This window comes from Tamandua tetradactyla, chromosome 3 (assembly GCF_023851605.1).
Source record: "Tamandua tetradactyla isolate mTamTet1 chromosome 3, mTamTet1.pri, whole genome shotgun sequence".
Lineage (NCBI taxonomy): Eukaryota > Metazoa > Chordata > Mammalia > Pilosa > Myrmecophagidae > Tamandua > Tamandua tetradactyla.
This window is the reverse complement of record NC_135329.1, coordinates 8,203,212-8,223,848: the sequence shown is the minus strand read 5'-3', so window position 1 is coordinate 8,223,848 and position 20,637 is coordinate 8,203,212. Positions and strand designations below refer to the sequence as shown.

Below are 20,637 nucleotides of genomic sequence, written 5' to 3'. Positions count from 1 at the left end.
GGCACAGAGGCAGGTGGGAAGTCAGGTCCCTGCTGCAAGTCCACCCTGAGTCCACCCCAGCAGCACCCTCATCTTCTGCTCTGCTCAGATATGACCCAGGGGTCCTAGTATTCCCAAATGAGCTGATGTCTGGTGTGGAGCTGTATATACCCCAGAAAAACATGTTTTTAAATCTAAACCATTCCTGTGGTTGTAAACCTACCTATTGTAAGTAGGATCTTTTGAGGAGGCTGCTTCAGTTAAGTTGTGACCCACCTCATTCAGGATGTGATTAATCCTATTACTAGAGTCCTTTACAAACAGAATGAATACAGAGAGACAGAGAGAGAGAGAGAGAGAGAGAGGGAGGGAGGGAAGGAGGGAGGGAGGGAAGGAGGGAGGGAGAAGGGGAGGGAGGGAGGGAGGGAGGGAGGGAGAGAGAGAGAGAGAGAGAGAGAGAGAGCGAGCAATGGAAGCAAGAAGCTAAAATCATTGAAACCCAGAAGAGAAGGGAGAGACCATAAGATACCGCCATGTGCCTTACCATGTGCCAGAGGAGCCAAGGACCATTGGCAGCCAGTCTTTGGGAAGAAAGTATTGCCTTGATGTTGCCTTGATTTGGACATTTTCCTGGACTCTGACCATAAGCTAATAAATTCCCATTGTGTAAGATGAACCTTTCAAGGTATTGCTTTAGGTAGCTGGGAAAGTGGAGTGTTGCTATTGTAGATATCAAAAATGTTGAAATGGCTTTGGAACTGGATAATAGATAGAGGCTGGAAGAATTGTGAGACACTTGTTAGAAAAGTCTTGAGTGCTTTGAAGAGGCTATTCATAGAAATATGGTTGTTAAAGGTACTTCCGATGAGGCTTTAGACAGAAATGATGACTGTGTCATTAGAAACTGGAAGAAAAATGGTACTTGTTTTAAAGTGGTAGAGAACTTGGAAAAAATTAGTTCTGATATTGGATGGACGGCAGAATTTGAGAGTGTTGAGTTTATAAATTTAGCTGAGGAGATTTTCAAGCTAAGTGTGGAGAGTGCAGCCAGATTTTCTCCTTGCAGCTTATGGTAAAATGTGAGAGTAAAGGAATAAGCTGAGAACTGAACTCCTTGGCACAATGAAACCAAAAATTGATAGTTTGGAATAGCCAGAGCTTTTGGAAAGCAAGACCCCAGACAATAGTGCTCTGTGTGAGGGTTTAATTTGACGTGAAACTAGTCAGCTATTTCAGTGCATGTTGGAATTGGAGATGCAGTTATCCAGAAAGGATTTGTGGGAAGTCCTACCATCTGATAGTTTGGACCTCTGTGTACTACATGGAAAACCGACATGCTTTTTGTGGGATCTGTATGAATGGACCACTTGCAGCCTGGACTAAAAGGGATAGATTGAAGGAAAAACCACTTCAAAGGCAGGACTGTGGAACCTGAGGTCTGGACCAGAGATGTCTTCTTGGACCAAGACAGCAGACCCACCCATGTGTTGAAAGGGTGAGTCTGTCCTGGCCCTTGGAGGGGTGAGCCTTCTGCATTGTTGTACAAGAGGAGTTCTGCCACCCTAGTCTTTAGAAAGGGTGGAGTATATTTACGGGATTGCAGAGAGTCTGGCTGCAACTTCTATGCTTGAAAACGGTGGAACCTTCCAGTGTACAGGAGAGCTGCTGCATAAGCACTTGGAAGGGTTGGGGCTGCTGCTCCATCAGGCCTAGAGGACAAATAATTGTTCCATAGATGACTTTCAGACCTTGAAATCTAATGGAGCTTACCCTGCAGGGTTTTGGAAAAACCTGTTTTCCTTCTAAATTCTCCCTATGGGAATGGGGATGTTTCTCCTATGCCTGTCCCTCCTTTGTATATTGGAAGCAGATAATATGTTCTCTAGGTGTCCAGGTCCACAGATAGAGGGGAATTGTGCTCCAGGACAGACCAAACCATTAACTGATTTTGATGAGACTTTGGATTAAGCATTGTATCTGAAATGACTTAAGGCTTTTGGGATATTGTGATGGAATGAGTGTATTTTGCAGGTAGAAAGAACATGTCTTTGGGGCATCAAGAGTGTGGAGTGTGTTATGTACCCCAGAAAACATGTTCTTAAATCTAACCCATTCCTGTGGGTTTGAGCCCATTGTAGGTAGGATCTTTTGATCAGGCTACTTCAGTTAAGGGTTGACCCACCTTAAACAGGATGTAACTTAATCCTGTTACTAGAGACGTTTATAAATGGAATGAATACAGAGTGAGAGAGTGCGAGTGAGAGCACACGTGTATACCATGGAAGCAAGAAGCTGAAATCAATAAAACCTGGAAGAAAAAGGAGAGACCAGCAGACATCACCAGGTACCTTATCATCTGGCATCAGAGCCAAGTTTGCCGGCAGCTGGTCTTCAGGAAGAAAGCGCATTGCCTTGATGATGTCTTGATTTGGACATTTTCCCAGACTCTAACCATGAATGAGTAAATTCCCATTGTGGAAGCTGAACCATTTCATGGTATTGCTTTAAGCAGCCTAAGAGACTAGAACATCAGAGTTAGTGTGCTATGGGGGCCACTGGGGTGTGGTCCCCAAAGAGCTCTCCACTGGGTATCCCCGCGGGGCTGGCTGGCCAGATATGGCATGGTCTGGAGCCACGGAACCTCCCGGAGGCCCTCCCCCGAGGTTTGGGCTTCTGGTGCAGCATCTCCGGTCCGTAGGTGCAGTTTGGATGCCCCTTGGACCTGCACAGCCATAGCAGAACAACGTCCAGAGCAGGTGGACGATGCCCAAAGCCGTTTGTCAACAACTGTAAAGAGCAGCTCAGGCTCTGCCCAGGGGTCGGGGAGCCTGGCTTCCAGTCCCGGGTCTGCCACTAACTGCAGAACCTAGGACAAGCCGCCCGACCTCTCCAGGCCTCAGTCTTTTCTCTCGCCAAGGCACTGTTACTCAGCTGTGAAAATGCAGGGGATATATGAAGGCTTGGGCAAGGTTGGGATGATTTTGACTCCTGGTCAGTGGTGGTCATCTGCCTGGTGAGTTGCTCGATTTGTGAGAACTGCAGTAGGAGGCCAGCAGGTAGTGGTTTTGTACCCCGACTCCCTAAGAGGGGCTGCTGCCAGCCACCCACCTGGGCTATGGGCTGTGGCTCTCCTTCCTACTTGGCACCTGGCTGAAGGTTTGCTTTCTTGGTTTATGTCCAAGCAGACTTGGAAGTCTGAAGCCAGCCCAGGCGCCTTGTGGGGTTCTTCCCTTTTTAGAAAAACTGGTGATAGGCAAGCTGGGGTCAGGGTTAGCATCACAGCTGGAGACAACTGGGAGTCTTATGTTTGTTTCCTGTTTTAGGAAAAAAAAAATATATATATATATGTATATATTTAAAAAGAGAAGCAATATGAGAACCATAGAACAAATTTGAAAAGGCTTTGCATTTTTCTCTTGACCCCACCCCCCAATACTCTTTCTCTCCTGCCTTTATTGTGTGCACCCGGCTGTCCCAGCATCCTCCCACCGAATGCAGTTCCACGTCTGTCCTTCTCCCTTCCCGTTTTCTAGTGGCAAGTTTTCATCATGACTGTGTCTAAGGCCGTACTATCATGACTGTGTCTAAGGCCGTACTCTTCCATCCAGAGGATGGTCAGCTTAATTAGCCACTGCTGGGCTAATGTTTCCACAGGTGTCCAATGTTTCCACAGGTGCAGGCTGTGCGCCAGCAAAGATCTTCGTGCATAGGGAGCTCTTTACTTCTTTTGGATTCTTTCCTTTGGACAAATGCCCGGAGGGGCCATGAGTGGGTCAGAGGCTTGGAACATTCTGATGACTCCTAAAACATAAAGCTGCTGCTGTCTGTGGGAGAGCAGGCGCTGCCTCTGCTGGGGAGTCTGACCCAGCACATCTGTCAGCTCCGGGCCCTGGAGCCCAGCCCGGCCACTCCGGGGACCCCTCTCGCACCCCACCCCACCCCCTGGGGGTGGTGCCCAGACAGGTGTGCCTGGGTCCAGGCTGAGCCCGAGGGGCAGGTGTTCCGGCTTGCTAAAGCTGCCGGCATGCAGTACACCAGAAATGGACAGGCTTTCACAAAGGTGGTTTATTAGGTTACAGATTTATAGTTCTAAGGCCGTGAAGATGCCTGTGAAGGCATCAAGAGGAAGGTGACCTTGGAGGGAAGGCAGCTGGCATCCGGGGCTCCTGTCATCTGCGAAGGCACGTGGCGACATCTGTTTCCAAAACTGCCCTTGGCTCCTGTGGGTCCTTCTTGCTTCTCCCTGGGGCATTTTCTTTCTTAACTTCTCTCTGCTCTCTCTCATAAAGGGCTCCAGGAGAGGATTAAGACCCACCTTGAATGGGTAGGGTCACAGCTCTGGGGAAACAGCCTAATCAGAAGGCCCTGCCCCTAGTAGGACTGCCCCCACATGGTTGGATTAGAGGGGCACGGCTTTTCTGGGGTGCATAACAGCCTCAAGCCAGCACAGTGGGGTACTGCGGCCTCCCACGTGGGCCCTGAGAATGGATTTCAGGGAGCCTCTGGGGGAGTGAGAGCATTTTTCTAGAAGACCCATAGCTAAAGCTTATTCTCTAGGGGGGCAGAATCCAGGAAAGGCTTTGGAATTTCTAAAATGTCAGACTTAGAAATACAAATAAGGTCAGCCTGATGGAGAGGCACCAGCACGGTCCCATGAGGGTGAAGGGCGGGGCCCGGGAGGGCTCTCTGGGAGGGGGCGCTGGAGGGGGTGGGGGGCATCCCGAGGGAGGGGTGCTGGAAGCCACGGAGGATACCTGGTGCGGCACGTATGCTCGCCAGGTGTGGAGTGGGCGTGCGTGGCTGTTGCACCCGAGAAGGCCCCGCGCTGGGCACAGCTCCCAGCTGCCTCCTCAGCACTGCCCCAAGACCCCCGCGGGGGCCTGTGCTCCCTGCCTGGGACTCTCCCTGGCTGCCCCTGGGTCGCAGGGCCCCTTGTTCTGGCTGGGGCTTCTCCGGGGGACTGGTTCCAGAAGAGGTGCTGCCACCAGAGCCTCTCCACCTAGCCCTTGTCTCAGGCCTCCCCCTGCACCTGGGGTTCCCTGCACTTGCTTTGTGGGCCACAGGCCCCAAGAGACCCGGGTGTGGCCAGGTCAGGGACACTGGGGCCTCTGGATCCTGGGGTTCACGAGGCCTTCAGCGGTGGAAGAGGTGTTGCCCTGCAAATGGAAGAATCACAGCAGCAGCCGGACACACTGCAGGCTGAGCCGTGAGGGCCCGAGGGGGACCGCTTGTTCTTGGGTGTGAGTCCCTTTGCAGCAAGAAAGGGACAGAGAGGGGAGGGGAGCTCTCCCTGCAGCACCAGTGGACAGCCAGTGGGGAACCCCGAGCAGAAGGGCTGCCCCTAATGGTGAGGCCCCCCCGTCCCCCTGGCCTAGTGAGTCTCGGCCTCCACAGAGGGCTGTGAGCCTCTGCCTGGGCAGGTGCCTGGAAGGCAGGGTGAGCCGGGCTCTCCCCCTCCAGGGCCACCGAGCACAGCGGCGAGTGGGGGTCCAGTCCTGCTGCACCAGGAGGCGTCCCTGCCACGGCCTGGGTCTTGCCAGCTGCTTCTCACTGGGCCTCAGCTTCTCAGTGGCCCAGGGACCTGGGGCAGGCCCAGGTGCTGGGAACCGAGATGCCGCATGGCTTTCTGACCCCCAAGGAACCCTGTGGCCTGCATGCTGGACACAGCTCCTCCAGCCCGAGCCATCTCCTGGTCACCAGAACTGTCCCCCTCCGGGCCCTCGTCCAGCCACTGCCCTTCCAGCTCACGTGGGCCGCTCACTCCCTCTTGCCCCCCACCTCTGCTGCCTGGTCGCTTTCTGGCCAGTAACCTCAGCTCTGCCCCTGGACCTTGGAGAATCTCAGTCCTGCAGAACCCCCACTGAGATTCTCCTTCAGGTCCGTCCCCCGGCAGTCTGCAGCCTTCCCCAAGGGGCCCAGGCAACACGGCAGGCTGCCGGCGCTGCGGCCTCCGTGCAGGGAAAGCTGACGTGGACACGGCCGTGGCCATCCTCCCAGCGGGCATCTGCTGGCCTCCACCCTGCCCCTTCTGGGCTCTCTCGCCGGCCTCCTCATGTGTGTGCAGCCCTGGCCCTGCACCTTTGTCACTGTGGCCCCTGTGGCGGGAACGCCCGCTGCAGCCGCCCTCCCCTGGGCGCCCGCCTCCCTCGCCTCTTAGTCCCCGCCGGCTGCAGGCCCTGCGCTCCGCAGGACACTCGCCCTTTTGTGTCTCTGGCACCTGGTTGGCGCCTGTGGGTGGTGGCTCTCCGTGCAGGCTCACCTTCCTGAGTGTTTCCCTGGGCAGGCGGGGCGGGGACGACGGCCACTGGACCCCCAGGAGCTCGTGGGCAGGGAGGTGCTGAGGACCTGGCCCCGTGGCCGGCCTCTCCTGCGGCCCTCGCCCTCCTGGCAGGCCTGGAGGTGCTGGCACAGCCCTGGGGTGTCCCAGGCCGCCGGCCGTCCGGGTGGGGTGTCCCGGGCCGCCGGCCGTCCGGGTGGGGTGTCACGGGCCGCCGTCCATCCGGGTGGGGTGTCACGGGCCGCCGGCCGTCCGGGTGGGGTGTGGGCCTTGGGGGTGCAGGGCTCCTGGCCCACGCCCGCTGCCTCCCCACAGGAGAACCTCATGCTGTCCATCCTGCCCAAACACGTGGCCGACGAGATGCTGAAGGACATGAAGAAAGACGAGAGCCAGAAGGACCAGCAGCAGTTCAACACCATGTACATGTACCGGCACGAGAATGTCAGGTGGGCCGGGCCCGGGGGCACCGGGGGGACCTGCCGGACACTGCGGGGACTTGCTGGGCACTGGGGGGACCTGCTGGGTGCCGTGGGGACCTGCATTCTCCTCGGGGACAGAGATGCGACCAAGCCCGCACTGCCACCCTCGGTGCCTTCCCCAGCCCTCGCCACCCAGGTCTGCCCAGGGCCCTCGCCTACGACCCCTCTTTGTTCCTGGAGGAAATCCTGGGCAGGGAGGGGCATCTGTGTGGTTGCCTGGCATTCGGGGTCAGCGCCGCGTCTGCAGTCATGACCGCTAGGCCTAAAACCCGTGCTCCTTCCAGGAAGGGGGTGGTTAGCTCGGGGGCAGGGTGGCCCCGAGGGGGGCCCCGGGAGGGACTGTGCTGTCACCCCATCTGGGCCTCCCTGCTTGGGGCTCCATGGGGACCCTGGCCGCGGGCCTCACCGGCCCTGGCTGTCTCTCCTGCAGCATCCTCTTTGCGGACATCGTGGGCTTCACCCAGCTGTCTTCTGCCTGCAGTGCCCAGGAGCTCGTGAAGCTCCTCAACGAGCTCTTTGCCCGTTTCGACAAGCTGGCAGCAGTGAGTACCCCCCTGGGTCCCCCCCACCCCGGCCCCCCTACCCCGCCCTGCTGCTGTCCCCGCTCCTCCCGAGACCACAGGCCGCGCCCCCCTCTTGCAGAAGTACCACCAGCTGCGCATCAAGATCCTGGGCGACTGCTACTACTGCATCTGCGGCCTGCCCGACTACCGCGAGGACCACGCCGTCTGCTCCATCCTCATGGGGCTCGCCATGGTTGAGGCCATCTCGTAAGTGGGGCCCTGGGGGATGCTGGGCCCGGGGAAGCAGCAGTGTCCGTGGGGGCTCCCAGGAGGCCGGCCTGTTGCCGTGGGCCCTGACGTCCGGAACTCGTGGGCTGGCCCCTGGGCGGGAGGGTGCTCAGGCCAGGCCCCGAGGAGGGGACGCAGCCTCCCTTCACCACCGCGCTGGGCACTACGGGGCTCCTGCTACCCGGGAGCGGCTCTGCAGCCTCGGTCCAGGGGACTCCTTCCTGCAGGGGCCTGCTCACCTCCCCACTCGCCTCCTGCTCACCTCCCATTGCTGGAGTGTGGGTATTTTTTCCGTCAGGTCTTGTACTATCTCTTGCCTTCTTCTCACTCTGACCCCTGAGGTAAATTTGCTCAGGGATGCTGTTCCCATTGCTTGGGGGAGAAGGTCAAAGGACAGTGGGGGATCCTGAGACCATGTGAAGTCAGGGTGGTGGAGGTGGGACAGGGGCCCGGGCTTTGCCCCCAGTCCAGGCTCCAGCCTCTACCCACCTCCCCCACCCCATGGACTATGAGCAGGCTCTGCCCTCCTGTGCCTCCCCACAGCTCTGCGCGTGGGCCTGGGGTCCCTAGGAGGGGAGGGTCCTCTTGGCAGTGGACCCTGGGAGAGGGTAGGCAGGGTTTTGTGCATTTATCATCTTTCGGCGCCCCCTGTCTCTCGTGTCTCTACATGGAAAAAAGCAAAGACTGCCTTTGCCCCGGAGAGTAGCAGCTGGGGTTCAGATTTGCCCCCATGCCACTGCCCGCCAGCAGGCAGTTTCACGTGGGCTCCTCCTGTGTCACTTTGTTCACCTGTGTCCGCGGCACCAAGGATGGCCTGGCCCACGCGAGGGGCCCAGTGAGGTGGAGCTGCACGTGCGAGTGGTTGCGGGAGAACAGAAGTGAGGGTGCCTGGGGAGGCCCCTCGGCCACTGGGCCCGGGGTCAGCTGGCGGCCACCCCCGGCCAGAACTGCCCTGAGCTCCGTGCGCGTGCCCGCAGGTACGTGCGCGAGAAGACCAGGACGGGCGTGGACATGCGCGTGGGCGTGCACACGGGCACCGTGCTGGGAGGCGTCCTGGGCCAGAAGCGCTGGCAGTACGACGTCTGGTCCACCGACGTCACCGTGGCCAACAAGATGGAGGCCGGCGGCATCCCCGGGTGAGCCCCCTCCTCGGCTGCGCCCGCAGGGGAGCGGCCCTGCCCGGGGCGCCCGGGCTGGGGGGGTCTCTGCAGGGCCCCCGCCCCGAGCCCCACCTGCGCTGGTGGCCCCAGGGAGAGCCTTTCCGCCGGGGCCAGGGCGCCTCCCGGAGGCAGCTGCGGTTCTGTCTCCAGCAGGGCCCCCGGGACAGGGTTTTATTCCCCCCTTTCAGCGGGTGTGGCCGCGGCACTTTGGCTCCCGAGCGCAGAGCCCCGCTGCCTGCCCGTCTGGCCGCTGCCCTGCTCGGCGTGCGGGGAGCTAAGGCTCGTGGTGGCAGCAGCGTCGCTCGGCCCCGCCCGGCGCCCCACTGAGCGCTCTCCGCCCCCCAGGCGTGTGCACATCTCGCAGAGCACCCTGGACTGCCTGAAAGGAGAGTTTGACGTGGAGCCTGGCGACGGGGGCAGCCGTTGCGATTACCTGGATGAGAAGGGCATTGAGACCTACCTCGTCATCGCGTCCGGGCCCGAGGTGAAGAAAACCGCCACCCAGAACGGTGTCCATGGCTCGGTGAGTCCCCAGCGCCTTCGGCTTGGGGGGCGGAGAGGAAAGGGTTAAGGGAAGGAGTGCGTGCAGACGAGTGGGAGCTGCGGGCAGTAAGCATGACACCCTGCCCGGGGCTGGACATTCTCTGTGAGAGCAAGTGGGGCGGGAAGTCACGTTGGGTTGAAATCTTGGGGACTGTCGGGGATCCCGAGGCAATGTCCGGTTGTCCAGGTGGCTCCCAGGAGGGTGGCTGGGCCGGCCATGGATGTGGACATCCAGGGAGAGGAGAGGGGGACGTGCCTGAAGGGAGTGGAATTTTCCACCTTCATAGTGGGAGAACCGAGGCCGGAGAAGGCTTGGCGAGTGGGAAAGGAAGGAGGACCAGGACAGAAAGGATCGAGCGGGAGGGGGCCGCGTGCAGGGCTCCAGGCTCCTCTGCCACCCGGGTGCTGGTGGCCGCTTCCTCAGGGCTCCTCGACACGCCCGGCCTGCCAGGCTCTGGCAGAAGTTGACCCCTTTACTGTCCTCCGCTGAATCTGGAAATTGTTTTTCTTCCCTCTAATCTATCCCTTCCAAACCTTCATTCTTCGGTCATGAGTCCATCTCATGAGCTTAGACACGAAGGTGCTGGTGGCTCTCACGGCGGCTTGTCGTTTGGGACAGTCCCGCCAGCTGTGGCTAAAGCAGAGCCCAGTGAGGTGGGGCCGAGGACCCGGGGTGACGCGGCGCAAAGGAAATCGATGGCCTGTGGGGTGGTAGATTCAACACACCCACGGAGAGTCATCCTTTCAACACGTCTAATGCTCTGATGCCAGGCGCCGTTCAGTCCGTACTTCTCTGCCTCCATTAGTGCACTTCATCCTCCCGACAGCCCCGTGGGACGGGGGCTGCTATACCTGCTCTACAGAGGAGTAAACTGAGGCTCGGAACCTAGCAGCGCCAGAACCTGAAGCAGAGCCTATGGCCCTAGCCCGGCAGCCTCCCTGGCCTTGGCAGGGTCCTTTCTGTGGGCAAGAGGCCACTGACTTAAGGCCGGAAGGGAAGTGACGTTATATATGATGTGATCTCAGCCCTCGAGTAACTGAAAGTCCTGCTAGTGTGAACTGCTAAGGACTTAACTCAGCAACAGTCAGCGCTCTTCAGGAAACCAGGAAGCAGGACGCTGTCTCTCAGAGGAGGAGGAGGTTTCCAGATGGAAAGTAGAGCCCCATGAAGCAAGATTTGAATGTCACAAGTGACATGAGTCATTTGTATTTTTAATAATGCTAGATGCTGACCTTTGATATAGCGCCAGAACAAATTAAAAATTAATTTTTATGCCATTCTGTAGAAGTTGATGGTAATAGAAGACGTCAGCTCCTTTGTGAGTAAGAGGAAATTTATAATTCCTGGTATGTAAAATATTTAGTAAATTGAAAAATGTTATTAAAAATGACCACAGATTTGGTTTTCTTAGGGACCACCTTGGCGTCACCACACAGTGAATGGGTTTTCATCCCTCCATCGCTCACTCTGTTCCAGTCTTGGGTTTTGTGTTGTTAACTTATTCTATTGAATAGCCCTGTGCACGGGGCTTCACCAAGTCCAGAATTGTTCTCAGCACAACCCCCGTGAGGATTTCCAGTGGGGGAACTGAGGCAGGGACAAGATAATGGTGAAATTGCTGTGCTAGATCCATTATTAAATTTTCAAATTAAAAATTCTGCTTGAGTTTACTGTCAAATCACTGAAAACCCAAGCAGCTAAGCTCTGGGAGGGCACGGATGTCTTGTTCTCCGCCATGGCTGTCCACCAGGGTGCCATCTGACCTGGTCAGGAGCACAGCCGGCAGCTGTCGAACAGCTATGTTCAAACCACACTGCTTTTTTTTCTTGTTAAATGCTTCACCGGACCAAGAAGCCGGCATAATTTCTAATGGAAACCCCGGGCGTTATTTTTTCAGACTCCTTTCACTTCCATTTTGAGGCAATCCAGGTGTGTTAGTTAGATTCAGTTGTCAACTTGGCCAGGTGAGCATACCTAATCTTGTTGCTGTGGACATAAGCCAACAGTATGTGAACCTCATCTGTTGCCAATTACATCTGCAGTCGGCTAGGAGGTGTGTCTGCTGCAATGAGTGACGTTTGACTCAATTGGCTGGTGCTTAAATGAGAGAGGGCAATGTAGCACAGCTAAGCAGCTCGGCATTCCTCATCTCAGCACTTGCAGCTCGGCCCAGGCCTTTGGAGATGCAGAAAGAAGTCACCCCGGGGAAAGTTGTTGGAACCCAGGGGCCTGGAGAGAAGACCAGCAGAGACCATCCTGTACCTTCCACGTTAAGAAAGAACCTCAGTGGAAAGTTAGCTGCCTTTCCTCTGAAGAACCAACAAAATAAATTCCCTTTTATTAAAAGCCAATCCGTCTCTGGTGTGTTGCATTCCAGCAGCTAGCAAACTAGAACACCAGGTTTTTAATATTTCTGCACAATTGACTTTAAACAACCTCTTAGGGCCCCTACCTGAAAAACATACATTTCTAGAAGTAGAAATGCCTCAAGGCTATGTCCATTTAGACTTAAGCACACGCTATCAACTCACCCTCCTCCTGCCCCCCCCCATGCACTGCCAGTACCAGTTACCTTTGTCAGTTTGAAAGGTGAAACCGTGGTGTGTCACTGCTTTATCTCATTTCTTTAATTTTCAGTGTTTTAGTTAGCTAGCTGCTGGAATGCAATATACCAGAAACAGAATGGCTTTTAAAAGGGGGAATTTATTAAGTTGCAAGTTTACATGTTCTAAGGCTGTGAAAATGTCCACATTAAAGCAAGGCTATAGAAATGTCCAATCTAAGGCATCCAGGGGAAGATACCTTGGTCCAAGAAGGCCGATGACGTTCAGGGTTTTTCTCAACTGGAAAGGCACATGGCGAACATGGAGGTGTCTGCAAGCTTTCTCGCCAGGCTTCTTGTTTCATGAAGGTCCCCCAGGGGCATTTTCCTTCTTCATCTCCAAAGGTCTCTGGCAGTGTGGGCTCTGACTTGTCATTTTTGTGGCTCTAAAAAGGGACTCTTTCCAAAATGCTTCTTCTTTTAAAGGATTCCAGTAAAGTAATCAAGACTTACTTGAAATTGGTGGAGTCACAACTCCATGGAAGCCAACTAATCAAAAGTTACCACCCACCATTGGGTGGGTCACATCTCCATTAGAACAATCAGAAAGTTCTCAAGTCAGCAATACTGAATGAGGATTAAAGTAAAGGACATGGCTTTTCTGGGGTCCACCACAGATTCAACCCGGCACAATCAGTAAGGCTTGCACTTTCCACACGGCCAGCCACGTGAATTTCTTCTGTGAACTGCGTCCTCATGCCTAACCTCTGACCCATGCTTTTCCCTCGGCTTCGTGATGCTTTTGGCTTGTCAGCTGTGTTAACCCTGTCACATGTGCCCCATCACATGTGTGTCAGGCATCCCCCGCACGGGCTCCCTGCTGCTTTGGTAGGTCTCCTCTCTCAGCATGTATAGCTTATCTGCTGTCGATTACACAGTTGTCATAACTACATGGCTGTGCGACAACGTTAGGTCCCCTCTGTGCGTGTCGATAGGCAACCAGCTCAGTACTACACACTGAACCGGAAATTGTTTAAGCTGCTGGGATGCCCATGCCACAAGGCCCTGACCTGCTCCGGTCATTGAGTCAGAAGTGTTGACACGTGAATGCCTTGGGGAAGGAGGAAGGGAAAGGATGAATTGGTCTCCGGAAGGGACAGGATATCACTGGCAGAAATCTCTCCCCGTGGATTGGCTGATAAAGCAATAAGGAGGAATGTGAGCGTTTTCACAGTGGATCCTTCCCAGAGTGTTCAGGAGCTTCTGAGACGTTTCCCCGTGAGGGCCCTGGGACACCCGTCCTCCTTCTAGCTGAACCAAGTTTGGCGCGGATCTCGTCTGCTCTCCTCAGCCCGTTGTTGTAAATGCCACTTGGGACGGACCAGCTCTCCCGGGGCGAGCCCCCCACCCCCCGCTCCCACAGCGCGCATGCGTGGTCTCTCCGTCCAGCTGGGCGGCAGCATCGCCAGTGCGCGGGTCCACGCCAGCCCGGCCCTCCTCTCCACTCGGCCTGCTGTTCCCGCAGTCATCTCGGTCCCTGGCCCCTCCACCCCGTCACCCTTGCCTCGTCCCTTTGCAATTCGTGTGCAAGTTCTGTTGGCTCTACCCGCGAGGGCTCTAAGCCCATTTGTCTCGCCCACACGGCTGCCATCGCAGGCTGCGCGGCCATCATTGCGGGCCTGGGTTATCACTGCGACTTCCCCATTGGCCAAGCCCCCCCCCCCCCCGCCAACCCCCCCCCAAGCCAAACCCCCACCCCATCCGCCAACCCCCTCTATCGGTCTCCAGTCCGGCAGACCCTATGCAGTCAGGCCCCTGTGGCCCTGTCCTCAGCGCCCCAGTCCCCCTCATTTCGCTGCTCAGGCACCATTGGGCCTCCCTGCCGTGGGTCCCGCACATGGGGCACACGCCTGCCCCAGGCCCTGTGCACGGGCTCTTCCTTCTCCCTGGATCCTCCCCACAGCTGCCTGACTTGCTCCTTCAGGTCTTCATTGAGATGTCTTTTCTGTATTCTCTTCTCCAACCATCTGCTTAAAACTGCCCTGGCCAACCATCCCGGCCCCTTTCTGACTTTATCCTTCGCATAGTCCTTATTATCTTAAGTGCTGTGTATTTTACTTCTTCCCTGTGTTGCTGCCTGCCCTTTCTCGTCAGGCTGTGCGCGCCACGAGGTCAGCGTGAGTGTGTCTGCACTCAGTAACACTGAAGTGAAGGGGTTCCCTCCATCCCAGTGCGTGCCTTATTCCATCAGGGAACAGGAGTCTTTGGGGAAATCAGTTTGTGGAATTTTTTTTTTTTTTTTTTTTTTTTTTTAAAGGAAAGACAGAGAGAGAAGGAAGGAAGGAAGGAAGAAAGGGAAACATTTTTAAACATTTTCTTGTTTTTATTGTATTCTGTTTCTCCGTTTTTTGTTACATGGGCTGGGGCCGGGAATCGAACCGAGGTCCTCCGGCATAGCAGGCAAGCACTTTGCCCGCTGAGCCACCGCGGCCCGCCCCAGTTTGTGGAATTTATTCAGACTTTTGGAAAGCATTTGACAGGCTCCACATACACACACACAAGACCCCTGGGAATCCCTGTGCCATCCAGTTACTGTTGTAGTAGTAGGAGCACCTGGGTCTTTCTCTGCTTAGAAAATCATTAATAATAGAAACTGATACTGGAAAATTACAGTAGTTTAAAATTGCTATAAAATTAAGAGGAGGAGGTAAATAGTGAAATGTCTAGATCGCCGAGGCCTCTAAACTCTGGTGGGAAAACCGCAGGCAGACGTGGAGCAGCCAGGCAGGGGCCAGCAGGCAGCAGGCACCCTGAAGGCCTCTCCTTCCCGCTGTAGGCCCTGCCGAACGGAGCACCAGCTTCCTCGAAGCCCAGCTCTCCTGCCCTCATCGAGACCAAGGAGCCCAACGGGGGCGCCCACCCCACCGGCTCCTCATCAGAGGACCCCGAGGACCAGGATGCTCAGGTGTGTGCAGGGTGGGGGCAGGAGGCAGGGGTGCCACGAGGTGCTGCCGGCAGAGGCCTGGGCTGGGCTGGGTCACCTTTTTAGCCGTTAACCTGGGTCGTCACCCACCCCCTGCCCACCTGTCTCCTCATGAGTTGCATGGGGTGGGGTGGAGGGGTGATCTCAGGAGGAGTGCTGTCGGAGACCCTGCCTAGCTCTGCTGTCCAGAGTCCTGTAGATTTGAGGGCAGTGAGGATATCCCTGGAAAATTCTGTAAGATCTGAGACGGTTTTGGAGTGAGACGCCAGGGCTGAGTTCACTGCTCTGGGTAGGTCCAAACCCCACAAGCCCCGTGCACAGCCAGGGAATTCCCAAAGCCACAGAGAGTAAGGAATGAACAAGGTTCATCTGCGGAGAGCGTCCAGAATGACCTTTACTAACTAGTTCCTTGACTGTACTCCCTGACGCAGGCAACTGCTGCAGTTTGGCTGGGAAGCCCCTGGAGCAGTGCTTGTGCCTGGCCTGGGCGTCCCCCACGGGCCGGTGGCACTGCCAGGCTTGCGGGAGGGGCAGTGTCTAGAGCAGGTGCTGGAGAAGGAGATTGACATGGCTTAAAATAAACTGGGGTTTTCTTGAGTACCAAGACATTTGCTAACTTTCTCTTAATGTGATTTTCTTGACTGAAAGTAGAAATGAAGACTTGTAACTTTCCAACAAGGAGGGCAGAAAAATGGTTTCAGATGCCTGTGATTTTTCATTTCATAGCAATTAGCCATTATCACCCAACTCCAGGAACAGGCCGGCCACATCATTTTGGAGAAGAAAATGGGGTTGGGGGCCATGAGTTATATGGAGTCAAACCTGAGCTCAAGGACAGATGCATCCTTGGTCCATATAGGTGGCTTGAATGTGTCTGACTCAATTATGTGGATTGTTGGCTGTGTAACCGCAGCCTGGGTACACACTCCTCGAGTGGAAGCTTTTCCTTTTTCACTGGGAACAAGCCCCCCTCCCCTTATCAGCCCACAGGTGGCACAGTCATTCCTTCTTCTCCCACTGCTTTCCCCTGTGGAACTTCCCCGCCACCTGAACCAGATGTGAGCCCTTTAAGGGCCCGTTAGCCCCAGGCTGGGGTCGTGCACACCCCGGGGACACCAGTGCCAATGGCTATGTGCAAGCTTGCTCCTCTCTGCATTGGGATGGGCCAGGACTGACGGACCCAGTTGCTGGCTTAAGCCCCCAGGCCTGCTCCCCATGCCGTGGACATTAGTGCCTAACTATGCAGAGCTGCTGGGAGGGACCCACATGTCCAGAGAAGTCAGAATGGACTGGAGCTTTGGGTCTCAACCCAAATGGGATGGGGCCATGTGGGAGCACAGGGAAGACTCTTCCCTGACAGTTTTAGAGCTTATAGGGGCGAGTCCCCAAGGTTATGATCTCTCTCCCCTTCCCCATCCATCTTTCCACAACTCCTCCCCACCTCTGTCCCCTCCACCCCACCAACTTACAGGCAGGCAACCCCTCGTTCCCCAATCCTCGGCGGAGGCTGCGCCTCCAGGATCTGGCTGACCGTGTGGTGGATGCCTCTGAGGACGAGCATGAGCTCAACCAGCTCCTCAACGAGGCCCTACTCGAGCGAGAGTCTGCCCAGATGTAAGTGTTCCCGGTGGTGCCCTGGTCCACTGCACCCCGGCATGTGCTCTATCAGGGCCTTACGGGGGGCTCAGATGATCCCGGTCATCCTTGATGCGGCCCTGGGTAGCCCCTGTGGGTTGTGGTGGCGTGAGCTGTTGGCGTCTCATGGGGCTTGTTTGGCTGTAGAGTGAAGAAGAGGAACACCTTCCTCCTGTCCATGCGGTTCATGGACCCTGAGATGGAGACCCGCTACTCGGTGGAGAAGGAGAAGCAGAGCGGGGTCGCCTTCAGCTGCTCCTGCGTCGTCCTGTTATGTACTGTCCTGGTCGAGACTCTCATCGACCCCTGGTGAGGAGGGGCAGGGGCAGGAGCTGACAGAATGAGGTCCTATCTCCAGTTCAGTGAAAGGCAATGAGCTTTCTTGGCCACAGAGATGTGAGGGCCGTGGGCACTGGACATGGGGGTGCTGGCCTTGTCTTTTCCTGTCCCTCCCTGGAGTAGCCTTGATGGCCTGTTTCCATCCCCAGAGCCCCAGCTGCCTCTGGTTGGGGCAACGCTAGGGCCAAGCCTGGACCCGTTTCTCTCCACCCTTGGGTTCTGGAGCACTAGCTTCAAATGGGGGTCACCCTGGTGGAGAAAGCTGATGGGCAGGGGTCTGGAAGGATGGATGGTTTCCAGAGGGGTTCTCAGGACAAGGAAACAGAGGAGGGGGACTGAGCCACTGCCCCAATCTCTATCACCAAGACCGATCCTTTTGGGAAAGATGGATTTTGAGCCAGACTGGTCTCCTGTCTTCCCTGTCAGCAGATCCTCAGGGCTAGTAGAATGTAAGACACTCCTTGCCCTAGCTGCTGTGATGCCTCAGCGGCAGGATGACACCATCCCTCCCTCCCTGTGGCCCAGAAGGCATGCAAAGTCCTGTTGGGTTCTAATCTGGAAAACTGTCAAGAGCCTTGGTCTCCTGTCACATGTGCTCAGACCTTGGACAAGGCACTAAAAGTTCCTGGAGCCTCGGTTTACTCATCTGTGAAAGAAGGATAATACCTGCCTTAGCTAACTCTCAAATTCATGCATTTATTCCACAGGTATTTACTGATGACCTGCTTTGTGCCTGACAACTAAAGGTTTGGGAAAAGAGCAGTGAACACAACATACAGCAAATCTCTGCTCTCATGGAAATTACATTCTTTAGGGGAAATAGAGGCATGAACAATGAAATTACATATATGCCTGTGGTGATAAGTACTGCAGATAAAATTAAAGCAAGGTGGGGGATGGGGAATGCTGGCCGTCAGTTTTGTTTGTGTTTCTATGTAAGAGCAGGCCTCAGGGAGAGGGTGAATGTCAGTCCAGGTCTGAAGGTAGTGAGTTGTGAGCCAGATAAATATCTGGGAAAGCATGTTTCAGACAGAGGTGTCAAGGTGGGAGTAGACTTGGCCTGTGGGGCAGTGGTGAGGAGGTCAGTGTAGTGGAAACAGAGGGCATCCAGGGAGAGCAGAAGTTGAGGATAGTGAGTTAACTTTAGAGACCATTGTAAGAACACTGGCTTTCCCTCTTAAAAGGCCACTGGAGGAAATATTAAACTGCATCTGGGGAATTCCTGATGTTCTCACAAGCATTGGGGACAACCAGTTCAATAAGCTGAGCCCTCAATGTTAGGGCTCACCCTTATGAAACTGACTCCTGTAATGGAGAAGCTAAGCCAACTGATAATTATGCCCAAGTCATCTCCAGAGAACCTCTTTTGTTGCTCAGATGTAGCCTCTCTCTTTAAGCCAACTTGGCAGGTGAGCTCACTGCCCTCCCTACTTCCTTGGGACATGATTCCTAGGAGTGTAAATCTCCCTGGTAACATGGGACATGACTCCCAGGGATGAGCTGGGACCCAGTATCATGAGACTGACAAAGGCTTCTTGACCAAAAAGGGGAGGAAAGAAATGACACAATTTTAGTAGCTGAAAGATTTCAAGAGTCGAGAGGTTTTCCTGATGCATTATGTAGATATCCCTTTTTAGTTTATGGTGTATTGGAATGGCTAGAGGGAAGTACCTGAAACTGTTGAGCTGTGTTCCAGTAGCCTTGATTCTTTTATTTATTTATTTTTTGACATGGGCAGGCTCTGGAAATCGAACCTGGGGGTCTCTGGCATGGCAGGTGAGAACTCTGCCACTTGAGCCACCGTTGCCCACCCTAGCCTTGATTCTTGAAGACGACTGTATAATGATACAGTTTTTACAGTGTGACTGTGTAATTGGGAAAATGTTGTGTCTGATGTTCCTTTTATCCAGGGTATGGACAGATGAAGATGAGTAAAATTTGGGACAAAAAAATAAGTAAATAATAGTGGAGGGATAAGGGATAAAAAAAATATTGGGTGGATTCCCAATGTAAAGGAGGGGTAAGGGGTATAGGATGTATGAGTTTTTCCTTTTTTATTTCTTTTTCTGGATGATGGAAATGTTCTAAAAGTGATCATGGTGATGAATACATGACTATGTATTGTGAGCTATAGATTGTATACTTTGGATGGACTGTATGGTGACTAAAGATAATAAAAATATTCAAAAGAATAAAAAAGGGAAACCACTACAAGAGCTTCAGTAATCCTACCTGTTAGGACATGTATCTCAGAAGGGTCACTTATTGTGCTGACATTAGATTTTAGTGCACAAGAGTGGGAAGTCATGAACCAGTCAAGAGGCCATTGCAGTGACCAAGACAGGCAATGATGGTGCCTTGGGTCAGGCTGAAGGCCGAGAAGATGGTGATAAGGGGTTTGCTCCTGAATTTTACTGATTTGCTTTCCCGACTGACTTAGGGAATTGAATATATGACAGATTGGTTGTGGGGTATGAAGGAATGGAGTCAGGGACGTCTTCCAGGTTTGTGACCTGAGCAAGTGGAAGGAGGGGGTTGCCATTAATCAAGGTGAAAAGGAAGGAGAACAAGATTTGGGGAGGCAAAGATGAGGAGAGCTTGATTTGTGACATTTTGAGTTTGAGGTGCCTGCAGGACAGACACCATGTGGAGTTGTCAAGGGGGCAGTTGGAAATTAATCTGGAGTTCTGGATGGGGTAGGAGATATAAACTTGGCAGGCATCAGCACGCAAGGTTGTATTGAAAGCCAATGGATTTGAGGTCATCAAGGGAGAGTGAAGACTGAAAAGAGAAGTGGTTTGAGGACTCAGCCCCAGAAGGGGAGAAAGGAAAGAACCAGCAGGAGACTGAATGTTTCAGGGAGGGCCCAAGTGACCGAGAATCATACACTGGGTTTAGCCACACTGAGGTTTTTGGTGCTCTTGGCAAGAGCTCTTTTAGTGGGAGGGGTTGAAGTGAAAATCAAATGGAATTGGGATTGAGCTTGGGGAGAATTTGGAGACAGACAGCAAGTTTCTCAGAGTTTATGAAACAAAATGGACATGGTAGGACCTTGCCAGCTACCAGCTCTGTGCAGTCATCAGCGGGTAACTGAATGGCCTCAGCAGTAAGGGAGATGCCCTTTTCTATTCTCTCTTCTTTCATCCTAGCTACATGGCAGAATGCAGCTTCCTAAGAGTTACTTGCCACATTTTTATTGGGCTCTGTCCAGGGCATCTAGGAATATTCTCCTGTCTGGGAGATGTCCCAGTCACAGGCATGGCTGGAGAGGGGGACACAGTCCCAGCTGTGGTTCAGTTGCAATCTCTTATCTCATTCTGCACAGCAAGAAGGAACAATTCCATCATCACATGGAACTTTCTGGGTACAGATTGATGTCTTGTGTGGAGGGCTTTCCCTTCTGTCCCCTTTCCTTTCCTCTCCTAGCCCCTCATCCATCTCACCACTCCCTCTAATCCCCTCCCCAATTGTCTCCTCTCTGTTACAGGCTAATGACAAACTATATGACCTTTGTGGTGGGGGAGATTCTGCTCCTGATCTTGACAATCTGCTCACTGGCTGCCATCTTTCCTCGGGTAAGAGTGCTTTTCTTTTTGGCTGAAAGCCTGCTGGGGTGAGTGGTATATCTGAAATTGGGTGTTGATGGAAGTGTGCTTCTGTTAGGATGCTTCCAGCACTTATGCTTTCTTTCACTCATTCCATATTCACTCATTATTAAACGAGTGCCCATGCGGAGCTGGGCTTTGGCATTTGCACATGCATGGTAAGCCACAGTCTAGATAAGTGGAAGCCCAGCTAGAAGGTCAGTTGGCCCAGGCGGTGAAGGACCTTGCAAGCCAGACTAAAGCGTTTAAGATTTTCTTTTACCGGCACCAGTGTGCCATGCAGAGATTGTGATCAGAATGATA

The 20,637-nt window shown here is 54.3% G+C and overlaps 1 protein-coding gene across 3 annotated transcripts in view; it reads left to right on the top strand.

Annotated features, from left to right (window-relative positions):
- Window positions 1–20,637, top strand: part of ADCY3 (adenylate cyclase 3) — a 110,246-nt gene that overhangs the window by 80,634 nt on the left and 8,975 nt on the right. For all 3 annotated transcript variants that reach the window (XM_077152283.1, XM_077152282.1, XM_077152284.1), the window contains exons 3-11: window positions 6,572–6,702; window positions 7,166–7,277; window positions 7,378–7,505; window positions 8,504–8,662; window positions 9,032–9,209; window positions 14,609–14,737; window positions 16,227–16,369; window positions 16,538–16,699; window positions 20,217–20,304. In XM_077152283.1, coding sequence (XP_077008398.1) covers window positions 6,572–6,702; window positions 7,166–7,277; window positions 7,378–7,505; window positions 8,504–8,662; window positions 9,032–9,209; window positions 14,609–14,737; window positions 16,227–16,369; window positions 16,538–16,699; window positions 20,217–20,304 — 1,230 coding nt within the window. The remainder of the gene's footprint in view (window positions 1–6,571; window positions 6,703–7,165; window positions 7,278–7,377; window positions 7,506–8,503; window positions 8,663–9,031; window positions 9,210–14,608; window positions 14,738–16,226; window positions 16,370–16,537; window positions 16,700–20,216; window positions 20,305–20,637) is intronic.